The sequence below is a fragment of the Ranitomeya variabilis genome, chromosome 1, assembly GCF_051348905.1.
Source record: "Ranitomeya variabilis isolate aRanVar5 chromosome 1, aRanVar5.hap1, whole genome shotgun sequence".
In the NCBI taxonomy this organism is placed as follows: domain Eukaryota; kingdom Metazoa; phylum Chordata; class Amphibia; order Anura; family Dendrobatidae; genus Ranitomeya; species Ranitomeya variabilis.
The window spans coordinates 200,326,010-200,343,730 of NC_135232.1; the positions used below are offsets into that span (position 1 = coordinate 200,326,010).

The window sequence follows — 17,721 nt, forward strand, 5'->3', positions numbered from 1 at the left end:
ATCAGACCTGTTAGTCGTCTAGCACAATACTTAATGGGCTTGGAAAATTTCAAAATGCTTAAGTACATGAAAGAACAGTTGCTATAGCAATGTCCCAGATTTACAGCGCAGTAAAGTGCCTCCTCGTGTGCCGCATAAGGAGAGCAGGAGCCACAGAGGAGCCTGTACTTGTAGATATTGCTTCAGAATATATGGGACTTAAATGTAAGTGGCCTTCCGTGCATTTGTCATTCTTAGAGGCTACTTGGACAGTATACTATTATTGTCAGGGAAAATTAAAGTGAACCTACGTAAAAGAAGGTGTCTTCAGCATCCAGTAATGATCATCTTGCTTGACAGACCCAGACCTATAAGAGATAGCCCATTTTTACTCCTGTGGACTGTGGCTCTGACTAGTCCAGAAGCTTTGGGGTTAAATGGAAGTTGACAGGTCCATGCCCTCCAACCCACCAGCATTTGTGTATTTCTTGTTGATGGTCTCTTCAGAGAGGAAGGGGACTAGAACTCTAGTGCCACCTATAGGAAGTAGCAATGCTAAAAGTCAGTGTCGACTCTCTAACGACCCTTGTTACATGACTCAGGATAAAAGCCAAAACTAGAATCTCAATTTGCTGACACTGTGTTTCGGGGTACTGCCCCTCGTCAGTGCAAAGTGTGAGATCTTGTTTGGCTGTGTGAGAGGCGTCTGACCGGGATCCAAGAAGTATTGTTTCTTCTTGCGGAGAGTGACATGTCAAGCATGCCGAGATGAGGAGACTTAAAGCCGCAATGCTCCTTTGGGAAATATGCAAATTGTTGTTAAATATCCTGTCTAACCGGCCTTTTTAGTGATTAGATGTCTTCCTCACTTCCGGACATGGGCAGTGCGCCTCTGAAGCAAGGAAGCATACAGGCGGCTTCAGGGACACAATGACATGGGCAGGGAAAGTCGCGCACATGTGCAAGATTTCCAGAGAGCTGGCGATGACAGCGGCTCCTGCAAATGATGTAATCACGCACACAAGGGCATGATAAAATGCTGTGAGGGCCAACTAGTCTGGGAAAATGAAAGCCCTAATCAACATAGGAAAAGCAAACTTTTTTAAAACATGTGATAATCACTATGGAGGACTGGTCAGGCAGGGTAGTTAACAACAAATACACAATTGCTGGGGGGCTGAAGGGCATGGGGGACCTGTCAGGTTCCCTTTAAATGGTAGTTACTGGTAGTTTATCTTTCATCCTACTGTCAGCCATGAGTGAGGCTTCTCTCTATTTGAACCCTTGAGAATCAGTTCCCATTGCCAATTACCACCAAAATAGTTCTTGTCTGAATCTCAGCTCCTGTGTTTTAGTGATACTCCTAATTTCGGCTTGTTTACGGACTCCTGTTTCATGATTTTATGACAACCTGTATCTCCTGGTTCTGACCCAGCTACCTGACTATTTTTCTTGCCAGCTTGCACCACAAAATAGCAGGTGACTCCATGGCTCCAGCCCAGCTACTCCATGTAAGTCCAGATCCCTTTACAGGGGTAAAAATTTGAAGGCCAGGACAACCCCTAGGATCTGGTAAATGGAGTGGCTTGCACCAAGACTGATTATGGTAGCCATTTTTTAGAGCTGTCATGGGAACAGAAATTATGTGCAAATCAGGCTGAAAGTGCACTGGGGCGTTACAATGCACTTTGACTGCTTCTTCCAGTGCACTGACACGCCCTCAGTGACACACAAACACACCCTAAATGCACTGAAAGCCTACTGTATTTTGCAGTTATAATGTGCTGCACAGTGATTTATCAGATTCTTCCTTTGCACATCAAACATTTTTCAAGAGATCTTCTGAATTTGTATTGTTATGGTAACTATGCTTTTATTTAATTTTGAAAGGTCCAACACTGAAAAGAAATCAGATACAACATATTTAAGGACCTGCACATATGATCCAATCTCCAGTCCATATTGTCCTATCTTTAAAATCCGTGAGATGGTTACAAAAGCTGGGCATAGTTTTAAAGAGCTGTCATTCTTGGTACGTTTCTTCATTATACATATTTACCATGTTAATTATCTATTCTGTGTATACACAGAAAAATGTATAATCAATTATCTGACCTTTTCTCTAGCTTTTATACACAACCAAGGATACACACCAAGCTTGAATCTCATAGACAAAATGTTTTGGGGTGCTTGCCGCTCATCAGTGTAAGCTTGTTATGGGGTCAGATATTGACTTTGCCAGTGGCATAACATGAAGTCCGTGGGCCCCGATACAAAATCTCCTACAGGGCCCCACAACTATCACAGGTTTTTATTTTTTATTAGTAATAGTCTTTTCATATGTGCCAGAGGGACCTTTTGTCCCCCTAAGATCCAAGGCCCGGGTGTGATTGCAACAGTTATACCTATCATCGATACACCTCTTAACTTTGCAAATTCCTTTCCTTTTGGGAGAGAGCTAATTTGTCTTCTTTTCTCTAATCTGTATTTACAGGGTGGAGACTGACAGCTTGGGGCCCCTGTGCAAGTAATGTGTCTGGGCCCCCTTCCTTTTATGGCGACAAAGATACTATATATATATATATATATATATACATATATATACACACATACATGTATATACTCGTATATTACATAGTCTCCTTTATTATGTATAATATACAGTGCCCTGTCTTTTATTACATACCATCCTGTCTTGTTAAATGTATAATGCAATGATGGCTGATGGAGCATGGGAAAGCTTCTTTTCTAATGGAAGAGCTGATGGACTGGTCGTCTGGTCACTGGCTCCTCCATCAGCAGTCATTTTATATCTAAAAAGAGAGGGGACTATGTAATAAAAGAGGGCGCTGTGAATAACAAAATTAACAAGAATACACTATGTAAGAGACAGCACTGTACATAACAACAGAGGAAGCTGTATAATAAGGGACCGCACCATATATAACTAGAGAGGATGGTACATAATAAGGGACGGTGTTATGCATAATAAAAGAGGAAACTATGTAACCTAAGGATGGTGTTTTACAGAATTATTGAGTACACTATATACTAAGGGACTGTGTTATGCATAATAAGTATGTACACTATATACTAAGGGACTGTGTTAGACATAATAAGTGAGTACAGTATATACTAAGGGACTGTGTTAGACATAATAAGCAATAATAATGTCTTCCTCCACCTCCCCCTGTTCCTAAGTCCATTATAAGTCCCCCTTCCCCATCCCAATCCCCCACACTCCTCATTTTCCTCCTCCCCCCGCATCCCATTATTGTCCTCTCCCCCACCCCATCATTGCCCATTCCGCCACCTCCATCATTTTCTCCTCCCCACCACCCCCATCATTGCCCTTTCCAGCACCACCATCATTGCCCTTTCCACCACCTCCATCATTGCTTTCTCCTCCACTACCTCCATCATTGCCTTCTTCCCCACCACTCCCATCATTGACTTTTCCACTACCACCATCATTGCCTTCTCCCCAATCTCCATCATTGCCTTATCCCCCACCCCCATCTTTGCCCTTTCCACCACCACCTACATCATTTCCTCCTCCCCCACCATCCCCATCATTGCCCTTTCCAACACCACCATCATTGCATTCTCCCCCACCACCCCATCATTGTCCTTTCCACAAGCACCATCATTGCATTCTCCCCCACCACCCCATCATTGTCCTTTCCACAAGCACCATCATTGCATTCTCCCCCACCACCCCATCATTGCCCTTTCAACCACCTCCATCATTGCTTTTTCTGCCACCACCCCATCATTGCCCTTTCAACCACCTCCATCATTGCTTTTTCCCCATACCACCCCATCCATGCCCTCTCCATCACACTCATCATTGCCCTTTCCACCACCTCCGTCATTGCCTTCTCCTCCACCACTTCCATCATTGCCTTCTTCCCCACCACTCCCATCATTGCCTTCTCCCCCACCCCATCATTTCCCTTTCCAAAACCTCCATCATTTCCTTCTCCTCCACCATCCCATCATTGCCCTTTCCACCACCACCATCCTTGCCCATTCCACCACCTCCATCATTTCCTCCCCTCCTCCCCCATTATTGCCCTTTCCACCACCTCCATCATTGCCTTCTCCCCCACCACCATGATTGCCCATTCTACCAAGTCCATAATTTCCTCCACCCCCACCATCCCCATCCTTGCCCATTCCACCACTTCCATCATTTCCTCCTCCCCCACCATCCTCATTGCTCTCTCCATCACCCCATCATTGCCTTCCCCCATTACCCCCATCATTGCCCTCTCCTCCACCTACACACACAGACACACAGAGCACCATTCACCTCTCTGCACATTCCCCCACAGCGCTACGCATGCACGCACACACACACACACCACCACTCATCTCTACACATACACACAGCACACATACATAAAGCAAAACACACACAGCACCTCTCAACTGTCCGCATGCTTTCCCGCAGCTGAAGCATCACCGTCAGCAGCTTCCTCTCTCTGGCACAGTCAATTGCTGAATGATGATGTCATCCAGCGGCGCTGCTGTCTGTGTGAGAGGAAGGACGGGCAGGAAGCAGGACGGATCCCTGCAGCTCCGCTGCTATTTTCTCTTGTAGGCAGCGGAGCTGCAGGGATCACTTCCTGCCCGCTGCACATGAGGGCAATCTGGCCAGGGGCCCCCCGGAGCTTTGGGGCTGGATAAACAGGCCAGATTGCCCTCATTATTAGCCACCCTGCAGGGGTCCCCATCCACCTCCGGGCCCCGGTGCAGCCGCATAGGCTACACATACGGTATGTCCACCCATGCATATTTAGCTGATCTCTTTGAGGAGAACCAGTTCTACTTGAGTCATGTTGTCTCAAGGGTGTCACACTTAGCCATGTCTGCTATACACTGATGGGAAGCAAGTGGTCTGTGGATGAGTTTCTTGAATGACATTTATGGTATCCCTGGTCATGTCTCACGGCCCATTAACCCCCGAGCCATTTTCCATTTTTGCATTTTCATTTTTTGTTCCCCTTCTTCCCAGAGCCATAACTTATTTATTTTTCAAAATGGATATCCAGGGCAGTCATTACTTAGAGTTGTGAGGGTTGTTGATTCAGTGTGCTGCCTGGTTCAATGTATTATATGATATTGTTCTATAAACATTTAAAGGGATAATTAGAATGTAGAATGTAAGCTTGCAAGGGCAGGGTCCACGCCCCTCTGCATCAGTCTGTAATTGTTAGTTTGCTTACTGTAAGTGATATCTGTAATTTGTACACTGCTCAAAAAAATTAAGGGAAAAAAAATCCAACATCCTAGATATCACTGAAATAAATATTCCAGTTGTTTATTCATTACATAGTGGAATGCGTTGAGAAGAATGAAACATAAAAATGATCAATGCAAATCAAAATTAATATCCCATGGAGGTCTGAATTTGGAATGATACTCAAAATCAAAGTGGAAAATCAAATTACAGGCTGATCCAACTTCAGTAGAAATGCCTCAAGACAAGGAAATGATGCTCAGTAGTGTGTGTGGCCACCAAGTGCCTATATGACTTCCCTACAACGCCTGGGCGTTGAGGCGGCAGATGGTCTCCTGAGGATCTCCTCCCAGACCTGTTCTAAAGCATCTGCCAACTCCTGGACAGTCTGTGGTGCAGCGTGACATTGGTGGATGGTGGAAGACATGATGTCCCAGATATGTCCCAGATATGTTCAATCGGATTCAGGTCTAGGAAATGGGCGGGCGCGCTTCAATGGCTTCATCTTGTAGGAACTGCTGACACACTCCAGCCATATGAGATCTGGCATTGTCCTGCATTAGGAGGGACCCAGGGCCCAACCGCACCAGCATATCGTCTCACAAGGGGTCTGAGGATCTCATCTCGGTACCTAATGGAAGTCAGTCTACCTCTGGCGAGCACATGGAGGGCTGTGCGGCCCTCCAAAGAAATGCCTCCCCACACCATTACTGACCCACTGCCAAACCGGTCATGCTGAAGAATGTTGCAGGCAGCAGATCCCTCCCCATGGCGTCTCCAGACTCTGTCACTTCAGTCACATGTGCTCAGTGTGAACCTGCTTTCATCTGTGAAGAGCACAGGGCACCAGTGGCGAATTTGCCAATCCTGGTGTTCTGTGGCAAATGCCAAGCCTCCTGCACGGTGTTGGGCTGTGAGCAGCACAACCGCCATCTGTGGACGTTGGGCATTCAGACCATCTTCATGGGGTTGGTTTCTAACCGTTTGTGCAGACACATGCACATTTGTGGCCTGCTGGAGGTCATTTTGCAGAGCTCTGGCAGTGCCTCTCCTTGCACAAAGGCTGAGGTAGCGGTCCTACTGCTGGGTTGTTGCCCTCCTACGGCCCCCTCCATGTCTCTTGGTGTACTGGCCTTTCTCCTGGTAGCGCCTCCAGCCTCTGGACACTGTGCTGACAGACACAGCAAACCTTCTTGCTGCAGCTCGCATTGATGTGCCATCCTGGATGAGCTGCACTACCTGAGCCACTTGTGTGGGTTGTAGAGTCCGTCTCGTGCTACCACGAGTGTGAAAGCACAACCAACATTCAAAAGTGACCAAAACATCAGCCAGAAAGCATTGGTACTGAGATGTGGTCTGTGGTCCCCACCTGCAGAACCTCTCCTTTATTGGATGTGTCTTGATAATTGCCAATAATTTCCATCTGCTGTCTATTCCATTTGCACAACAGCATGTGAAATTGAGTGTCAAACAGTGTTGCTTCCTAAGTGGACAGTTTGATTTTACAGAAGTTTGATTTACTTGGAGTTATATTCTGTTGTTTAAGTGTTCCCTTTATTTTTTTGAGCAGTGTATGTAACCCCTTCTCATGTACAGCACCATGGAATCAATGGTGCTATATAAATAAATAAATAATAATAATAATAAGTATTTTGTAGACCACATGTCAGGACTTTTGATTATTGTAGTCAGCAATTCCAAGCTGCACAATTGTTTGTCATGTTTAACCATTTAGGGGCATGTTTTTTCTAGGACCCATGTATTGTCTCCTTGGGGTTAAGGATAATTTTCAAGAATACAATTTAGAAGCTGCATACTTTTGCAGCGTAAAATAAATACAGGGTCTTACAGATCCAGCAAAGTGGATGGAATATATAGAAAATGCTGCATTAGTTGACCTGCGATGTGTGTTTCAAGTCTGCAACACGTCAATTTCTCTTGTGGTTAGGCCGAGTTTTATGTGTGGACTTTCCCCATAAACTTGCATCAGATACGGAAAATCCGCAGGTAAAAAATTTATATTTGGATAACTGCATTTCCACTCCAGAAACACACTTAAATCACATGACTGTATCAATAAAGTTTTGTGAAAGCCATAGCCAAATACCAGGAAGTATCAAAAACAAAAGAGTTTTATTTTAAAAAATGACACACCAAAAAAAGACAAAAACTGTAGCTTCAAAAACGCAACAAAAATGCATGTAAAATATACACATAAAAACGCAATGAAAAAAATGCAAGTAACCTAATTTACTTAATAGATCCAGAAATGGCGCAGAAAATCTGCAACATCAAAAACTCACCAAATACTCATTGTAGGAATGTAGCTTAAGCCTGATTTAATTTAAAATACATTTTTTGGGGGTAATTTTTGAAAAAAATTTCTTGTAATTTTTCGTAGCACAATTTATATATAAATAAAATATAAAGTCTTGCAACTTTCACATTGGCCCTTTATTAAACTCACAATAGCTGTTGTGTACAGGTGACTTGTCATCAATCTCATTAGCATCACAGGCAGCATTACAATTAAAACTAGATGGGCATTTCCTGAAGGAAATACATGGTGCTTGAACAGCGCTGCCAGCTTTACAGCAGCACTTCACACACCAGGGGAGCACTTACTTTTGCACACCCGGGACCGGGGCGCCATTACTTTTGCACACGGGGCCGGGGGCACCATTACTTTTGCACACGGGGCCGGGGGCGCCATTACTTTTGCACACGGGGACGGGGGCGCCATTACTTTTGCACACGGGGATGGGGGCGCGCTTACTTTTGCACACGGGGCCGGGGGCGCCATTACTTTTGCACACGGGGCCGGGGGCGCCATTACTTTTGCACACGGGGCCGGGGGCGCCATTACTTTTGCACACGGGGCCGGGGGCGCCATTACTTTTGCACACGGGGCCGGGGGCGTCATTACTTTTGCACACGGGGCCGGGGGCGCCATTACTTTTGCACACGGGGCCGGGGGCGCCATTACTTTTGCACACGGGGCCGGGGGCGCGCTTACTTTTGCACACGGGGCCGGGGGCACCATTACTTTTGCACACGGGGCCGGGGGCGCCATTACTTTTGCACACGGGGCCGGGGGCGCCATTACTTTTGCACACGGGGGCGCCATTACTTTTGCACACGGGGCCGGGGGCGCCATTACTTTTGCACACGGGGCCGGGGGCGCCATTACTTTTGCACACGGGGCCGGGGGCACCATTACTTTTGCACACGGGGCCGGAGGCGCCATTACTTTTGCACACGGGGCCGGGGGTGCCATTACTTTTGCACACGGGGCCGGGGGCGCGCTTACTTTTGCACACGGGGCCGGGGGCGCCATTACTTTTGCACACGGGGCCGGGGGCGCCATTACTTTTGCACACGGGGCCGGGGGCGCCATTACTTTTGCACACGGGGGCGCCATTACTTTTGCACACGGGGCCGGGGGCGCCATTACTTTTGCACACGGGGCCGGGGGCGCCATTACTTTTGCACACGGGACCGGGGGCGCCATTACTTTTGCACACGGGGCCGGAGGCGCCATTACTTTTGCACACGGGGCCGGGGGTGCCATTACTTTTGCACACGGGGCCGGGGGCGCGCTTACTTTTGCACACGGGGCCGGGGGCGCGCTTACTTTTGCACACGGGGCCAAGGGCGCGCTTACTTTTGCACACGGGGCCGGGGGCGCCATTACTTTTGCACACGGGGCCGGGGGCGCCATTGCTTTTGCACACGGGGCCGGGGGCGCCATTACTTTTGCACACGGGGCCGCCATTACTTTTGCACACGGGGCCGGGGGCGCCATTACTTTTGCACACGGGGCCGGGGGCGCCATTACTTTTGCACACGAGGCCGGGGGCGCGCTTACTTTTGCACACGGGGCCGGGGGCGCGCTTACTTTTGCACACGGGGCCGGGGGCGCCATTACTTTTGCACACGGGGCCGGGGGCGCCATTGCTTTTGCACACGGGGCCGGGGGCGCCATTGCTTTTGCACACGGGGCCGGGGGCGCCATTACTTTTGCACACGGGGCCGGGGGCGCCATTACTTTTGCACACGGGGCCGGGGGCGCCATTACTTTAGCACACGGGGCCGGGGGCGCGCTTACTTTTGCACACGGGGCCGGGGGCGCCATTACTTTTGCACACGGGGCCGGGGGCGCGCTTACTTTTGCACACGGGGCCGGGGGCGCGCTTACTTTTGCACACGGGGCCGGGGGCGCGCTTACTTTTGCACACGGGGCCGGGGGCGCGCTTACTTTTGCACACGGGGCCGGGGGCGCGCTTACTTTTGCACACGGGGCCGGGGGGGCGCTTACTTTTCACACACGGGGCCGGGGGGGCACTTACTTTTCACACACGGGGCCGGGGGCGCACTTACTTTTGCACACGGGGCCGGGGGGCACTTACTTTTCACACACGGGGCCGGGGGGCACTTACTTTTCACACACGGGGTCGGGGGGCACTTACTTTTCACACACGGGGCCGGGGGGGGACTTACTTTTCACACACGGGGCCGGGGGGGCACTTACTTTTCACACACGGGACGAGAGGGTGTCATAGTCACTTTATTCTGATGTTTGACTTTGACAAATGATCATGTCCTAAAATGGACACCGTACATTTGCATAGCTGCCATCTTTGGAAGGTCAAGTTCTGGGTAATGGAAAGTTCGCCATTATTTCCTATGGGAAATTTTTTTTTTTAAATGCGATTTAAATAAAATCTACATATCGGATCGACTATAAAAGTCATAGCACACCTGTCCCCACCGAGGCCTTCGAAACGCCGCCTGAACGGGGTCTCTGCGCCGAGCGGTTCGGGCCGCATTAATTGCGGAAAACGCGGAGAAGAATAATAACTAGATGGGCATTTCCTGAAGGAAATACATGGTGCTTGAACAGCGCTGCCAGCTGCCAATTAACCTCAGGAGCAAGTCTGGCATGCAGGGCCCTGCCCCTGGGTATCCAATTTGGCCCCTTGGTAGCCACTTTGATGTGCGGGGGCCCTTGTTAGCAACATTGGCCCCTTGGTAGCCATTTTGGCATGCAGGAATCCTTGGTAGCCACTTTGGCCACATCCTCTTATATACAGACATTACTCCTATATACAGATACCACTCCTTTACACAGACATACCCCTATATACAGACAGCACAACAATATACAGACATCCCCCTATATACAGACACCACTTCTATATAAAGACATCCCTCTGTATACAGACACCACTCCTATATACAGACACCACTCCTATATGCAGGCACCTCTCCTATATACAGACATCCCCCTATATACAGACACCACTCCTATATACAGACATCCCCCAATATACAGACACCACTCCTATATACAGACATCCCTCTATATACAGACACCACTCCTATATACAGACATCCCTCTATATACAGACATCTCTCCTATATACAGACATCCCTCTATATACAGACACCACTCCTATATACAGACATCCCTCTATATACAGACATCTCTCCTATATACAGACATCCCTCTATATACAGACACCACTCCTATATACAGACATCCCCCTATATACAGACACCACTCCTATATACAGACATCCCTCTATATACAGACACCACTCCTATATACAGACATCCCCCTATATACAGACACCACTCCTATATACAGACATCCCTCTATATACAGACACCACTCCTATATACAGACATCCCTCTATATACAGACATCTCTCCTATATACAGACATCCCCCTATATACAGACACCACTCCTATATACAGACATCCCTCTATATACAGACACCACTCCTATATACAGACATCCCTCTATATACAGACATCTCTCCTATATACAGACATTCCCCTATATACAGACACCACTCCTATATACAGACATCCCTCTATATACAGACACCACTCCTATATACAGACATCCCTCTATATACAGACACCACTCCTATAAACAGACATCCCTCTATATACAGACAACACTCTTATATACAGACATCCCTCTATATACAGACACCACTCCTATATACAGACATCCCTCTATATACAGACACCACTCCTATATACAGACATCCCCCTATATACAGACACCACTCCTATATACAGACATCCCCCTATATACAGACACCACTCCTATATACAGACATCCCTCTGTATACAGACACCACTTCTATATACAGACATCCCTCTATATACAGACACCACTCCTATATACAGACATCCCTCTATATACAGACACCACTCCTATATGCAGACATCACTCTATATACAGACATATCTCCTATATTCAGACATCCCCCTATATAGAGACACCACTCCTATATACAGACATCCCTCTGTATACAGACACAACTCCTATATACAGACATCCCTCTATATACAGACATCTCTCCTATATACAGACATCCCTCTATATACAGACACCACTCCTATATACAGACATCCCTCTATATACAGACACCACTCCTATATACAGACATCCCTCTATATACAGACACCACTCCTATATACAGACATCCCTCTATATACAGACATCTCTCCTATATACAGACATCCCTCTATATACAGACACCACTCCTATATACAGACATCCCCCTATATACAGACACCACTCCTATATACAGACATCCCTCTATATACAGACACCACTCCTATATACAGACATCCCTCTATATACAGACACCACTCCTATATACAGACATCCCTCTATATACAGACACCACTGCTATATACAGACATCCCTCTATATACAGACACCACTCCTATATACAGACATCCCTCTATATACAGACACCACTCCTATATACAGACATCCCTCTATATACAGACACCACTCCTATATACAGATATCCCCCTATATACAGAGACCACTCCTATATACAGACATCCCCCTATATACAGACACCACTCCTATATACAGACATCCCTCTGTATACAGACACCACTCCTACATACAGACATCCCTCTATATACAGACACCACTCCTATATACAGACATCCCTCTATATACAGACACCACTCCTATATACAGACATCCCCCTATATACAGACACCACTCCTATATACAGACATCCCTCTGTATACAGACACCACTCCTACATACAGACATCCCTCTATATACAGACACCACTCCAATATACATACATCCCTCTATATACAGACACCACTCCTATATACAGACATCCCCCTGTATACAGACACCACTCCAATATACAGACATCCCTCTATATACAGTCACCACTCCTATATACAGACATCCCTCTATATACAGACACCACTCCTATATACAGACATCCCTCTATATACAGACACCACTCCTATATACAGATATCCCCCTATATACAGACACCACTCCTATATACAGACATCCCCCTATATACAGACACCACTCCTATATACAGACATCCCTCTATATACAGACACCACTCCTATATACAGACATCCCTCTGTATACAGACACCACTCCTTTATACAGACATCCCTCTATATACAGACACCACTCCAATATACAGACATCCCTCTATATACAGACACCACTCCTATATACAGACATCCCTGTATATACAGACATCTCTCCTATATAGAGACATCCCTCTATATACAGACACCACTCCTATATACAGATATCCCCCTATATACAGACACCACTCCTATATACAGACATCCCCTATATACAGACACCACTCCTATATACAGACATCCCCCTATATACAGACACCACTCCTATATACAGACATCCCTCTAAATGCAGACACCACTCCTATATACAGACATCCCCCTATATACAGACTCCTATATACAGGTCAGAGTTGTGGGTCACTTACTTTTCACACACGGGGCCGGGGGGGCACTTACTTTTCACACACGGGGCCGGGGGGCACTTACTTTTCACACACGGGGCCGGGGGGCACTTAATTTTCACACACGGGGCCAAGGGGGCACTTACTTTTCACACACGGGGCCGGGGGTGCACTTACTTTTGCACACGGGGCCGGGGGAGCACTTACTTTTGCACACGGGGCCGGGGGCGCACTTACTTTTGCACACGGGGCCGGGGGCGCACGTACTTTTGCACACGGGGACGGGGGCGCACTTACTTTTGCACACGGTGCCGGGGGCGCACTTACTTTTGCACACGGGGCCGGGGGCGCACTTACTTTTGCACACGGGGCCGGGTGCGCACTTACTTTTGCACACGGGGCCGGGGGCGCACTTACTTTTGCACACGGGGCCGGGGGCGCACTTACTTTTGCACACGGGGCCGGGGGCGCACTTACTTTTGCACACGGGGCCGGGGGCGCACTTACTTTTGCACACGGGGCCGGGGGCGCACTTACTTTTGCACACGGGGACGGGGGCGCACTTACTTTTGCACACGGGGCCGGGGGCGCACTTACTTTTGCACACGGGGCCGGGGGCGCACTTACTTTTGCACACGGGGCCGGGGGCGCACTTACTTTTCCACACGGGGCCGGGGGCGCACTTACTTTTGCACACGGGGCCGGGGGCGCACTTACTTTTGCACACGGGGCCGGGGGCGCACTTACTTTTGCACACGGGGCCGGGGGCGCACTTACTTTTGCACACGGGGCCGGGGGCGCACTTACTTTTCCACACGGGGCCGGGGGCGCATTTACTTTTGCACACAGGGCCGGGGGCGCACTTACTTTTGCACACGGGGCCGGGGGCGCACTTACTTTTGCACACGGGGCCGGGGGCGCACTTACTTTTGCACACGGGGCCGGGGGCGCACTTACTTTTGCACACGGGGCCGGGGGCGCACTTACTTTTGCACACGGGGCCGGGGGCGCACTTACTTTTGCACACGGGGCCGGGGGCGCACTTACTTTTCCACACGGGGCCGGGGGCGCACTTACTTTTCCACACGGGGCCGGGGGCGCACTTACTTTTGCACACAGGGCCGGGGGCGCACTTACTTTTGCACACGGGGCCGGGGGCGCACTTACTTTTGCACACGGGGCCGGGGGCGCACTTACTTTTGCACACGGGGCCGGGGGCGCACTTACTTTTGCACACGGGGCCGGGGGCGCACTTACTTTTGCACACGGGGCCGGGGGCGCACTTACTTTTGCACACGGGGCCGGGGGCGCACTTACTTTTGCACCCGGGGCCGGGGGCGCACTTACTTTTGCACACGGGGCCGGGGGCGCACTTACTTTTGCACACGGGGCCGGGGGCGCACTTACTTTTGCACACGGGGCCGGGGGCGCACTTACTTTTGCACACGGGGCCGTGTGATAAATGATCATGTCCTAAAATGGATACCGTACATTTGCATAGCTGCCATCTTTGGAAGGTCAAGTTTGGGGTAATGGAAAGTTCGCCATTATTTCCTATGGGAAATTTTTTTTTTTAAATGCGATTTAAATAAAATCTACATATCGGATCGACTATAAAAGTCATAGCACACCTGTCCCCACCGAGGGCTTCGAAACGCCGCCTGAACGGGGTCTCTGCGCCGAGCGGTTCGGGCCGCATTAATTGCGGAAAACGCGGAGAAGAATAATAATAATAACTAGATGGGCATTTCCTGAAGGAAATACATGGTGCTTGAACAGCGCTGCCAGCTTTACAGCAGCACTTTTCACACACCGGACTAGGGGAGCCACTTACTTTTCCACACCCGGGTCCAGGGGAGCACTTACTTTTGCACACGGGGCCGGGGGCGCGCTTACTTTTGCACACGGGGCCGGGGGCGCGCTTACTTTTGCACACGGGGCCAAGGGCGCCATTACTTTTGCACACGGGGCCGGGGGCGCCATTACTTTTGCACACGGGGCCGGGGGCGCCATTACTTTTGCACACGGGGCCGGGGGCGCCATTACTTTTGCACACGGGGCCGGGAGCGCCATTACTTTTGCACACGGGGCCGGGGGCGCCATTACTTTTGCACACGGGGCAGGGGGCGCCATTACTTTTGCACACGGGGCAGGGGGCGCCATTACTTTTGCACACGGGGCCAGGGCACCATTACTTTTGCACACGGGGCCGGGGGCGCGCTTACTTTTGCACACGGGCCCAGGGGCGCGCTTACTTTTGCACACGGTGCCGGGGGCGCGCTTACTTTTGCACAAGGGGCCGGGGGCGCGCTTACTTTTGCACACGGGGCCAGGGGCGCGCTTACTTTTGCACACGGGGCCGGGGGCGCGCTTACTTTTGCACACGGGGCCGGGGGCGCCATTACTTTTGCACACGGGGCCGGGGGCGCCATTACTTTTGCACACGGGGCCGGGGGCGCCATTACTTTTGCACACGGGGCCGGGGGCGCCATTACTTTTGCACACGGGACCGGGGGCGCCATTACTTTTGCACACGGGACCGGGGGCGCCATTACTTTTGCACACGGGGCCGGGGGCGCCATTACTTTTGCACACGGGGCCGGGGGCGCCATTACTTTTGCACACGGGGCCGGGGGCGCCATTACTTTTTCACACGGGACCGGGGGCGCCATTACTTTTGCACACTGGGTCGGGGGCGCCATTACTTTTGCACACTGGGCCGGGGGCGCCATTACTTTTGCACACGGGGCCGGGGGCGCCATTACTTTTGCACACGGGGCCGGGGGCGCCATTACTTTTGCACACGGGACCGGGGGCGCCATTACTTTTGCACACGGGGCCGGGGGCGCCATTACTTTTGCACACGGGGCCGGGGTCGTGCTTACTTTTGCACACGGGGCCGGGGGCGCCATTACTTTTGCACACGGGGCCGGGGGCGCCATTACTTTTGCACACGGGGCCGGGGGCGCCATTACTTTTGCACACGGGGCCCGGGGCGCCATTACTTTTGCACACGGGGCCGGGGGCGCCATTACTTTTGCACACGGGGCCGGGGGCACCATTACTTTTGCGGGGGCGCCATTACTTTTGCACACGGGGCCGGGGGCGCCATTACTTTTGCACACGGGGCCGGGGGCGCCATTTCTTTTGCACACGGGGCCGGGGGCGCCATTACTTTTGCACACGGGCCCGGGGGCGCACTTTTGCACACGGGGCCGGGGGCGCACTTACTTTTGCACACGGGGCCGGGGGCGCACTTACTTTTGCACACGGGGCCGGGGGCGCACTTACTTTTGCACACGGGGCCGGGGGCGCACTTACTTTTGCACACGGGGCCGGGGGCGCACTTACTTTTTAGCACACGGGGCCGGGGGCGCACTTACTTTTCACACACGGGGCCGGGGGGCACTTACTTTTCACACACGGGGCCGGGGGGGGCACTTACTTTTCACACACGGGACGAGAGGGTGTCATAGTCACTTTATTCTGATGTTTGACTTTGATAAATGATCGTGTCCTAAAATGGACACCGTACATTTGCATAGCTGCCATCTTTGGAAGGTCAAGTTGGGGGTAATGGAAAGTTCGCCATTATTTCCTATGGGAAATTTTTTTTCTAAAATGTGATTTAAATAAAATCTACATATCGGATCGTCTATAAAAGTCATAGCACACCTGTCCCCACCGAGGCCTTCGAAACGCCGCCTGAACGGGGTCTCTGCGCCGAGCGGTTCGGGCCGCATTAATTGCGGAAAACGCGGAGAAGAAGAAGAATAATAATAAAATATAAGAAATCGGATTACAATATGTTGCTTGAACCTAGGAGGTTCAAGCACCATAATAATAATAATAATAATAATAATAAAATATAAGAAATCGGATTACAATATGTTGCTTGAACCTAGGAGGTTCAAGCACCATAATAATAATAATAAAATATAAGAAATCGGATTACAATATGTTGCTTGAACCTAGGAGGTTCAAGCACCATAATAATAACTAGATGGGTATTTCCTGAAGGAACTACAGATAGTGCTTTGGAATGGTGCCCGGGCTGCCCCTGCAAGACTTTCACACTTGGGTGCCCCTCAGGCGGTCCGATTTGGTGGGTTGGGTCAATCTGGGTCTGATTTTGTGGGCGGGGTAAATCTAGGTCCGATTCGGTGGGCGGGGTCACTTTTGGTCCGATTCTGTGGGCGCGGCCACTCTGGGTCCGATTCGGTGGGCGGAGCCACTCTGGGTCCGATTTGGTGGGCGGGGCACCTTAGGGACCAATTTGGTGGGTGGGGTCACTCGGTCCGATTTGGTGGGCTGGGCACCTCAGGGTCTGATTTGGTGGGCTGGGCACCTCAGGGTCCGATTTGGTGGGTGGGGTCACTCTGGGTCCGATTTGGTGGGCGGGGTCACTCTGGGCCCGATTTGGTGGAAGGGGTCACTCTGGGTCCGATTTGGTGGAAGGGGTCACTCTGGGTCTGATTTGGTGGAAGGGGTCACTCTGGGTCCGATTTGGTGGGCGGAGCCACTCTGGGTCCGATTTGGTGGGCGGGGTCACTCTGGGTCTGATTTAGGGGGCGGGGTCACTCTGGGTCCGATTTGGTGGGCCGGGCCCCTCGGGGTCCGATTTGGTGGGCCGGGCCTCTCGGGTTCCGAATTGGTGAGTGGGGTAATCTACTATCTAATTATCTAAGGGCACTTCCGTCTTTCTGTCT

The 17,721-nt window shown here is 50.4% G+C and overlaps 1 protein-coding gene across 2 annotated transcripts in view; it reads left to right on the forward strand.

Annotated features, from left to right (window-relative positions):
* The window catches only part of P2RX6 (purinergic receptor P2X 6), a 152,539-nt gene that overhangs the window by 57,690 nt on the left and 77,128 nt on the right, over window positions 1–17,721 (forward strand). For both annotated transcript variants that reach the window (XM_077291781.1, XM_077291790.1), the window contains one exon: window positions 1,870–2,011. In XM_077291781.1, the coding sequence (XP_077147896.1) occupies window positions 1,870–2,011 (142 nt within the window). The remainder of the gene's footprint in view (window positions 1–1,869; window positions 2,012–17,721) is intronic.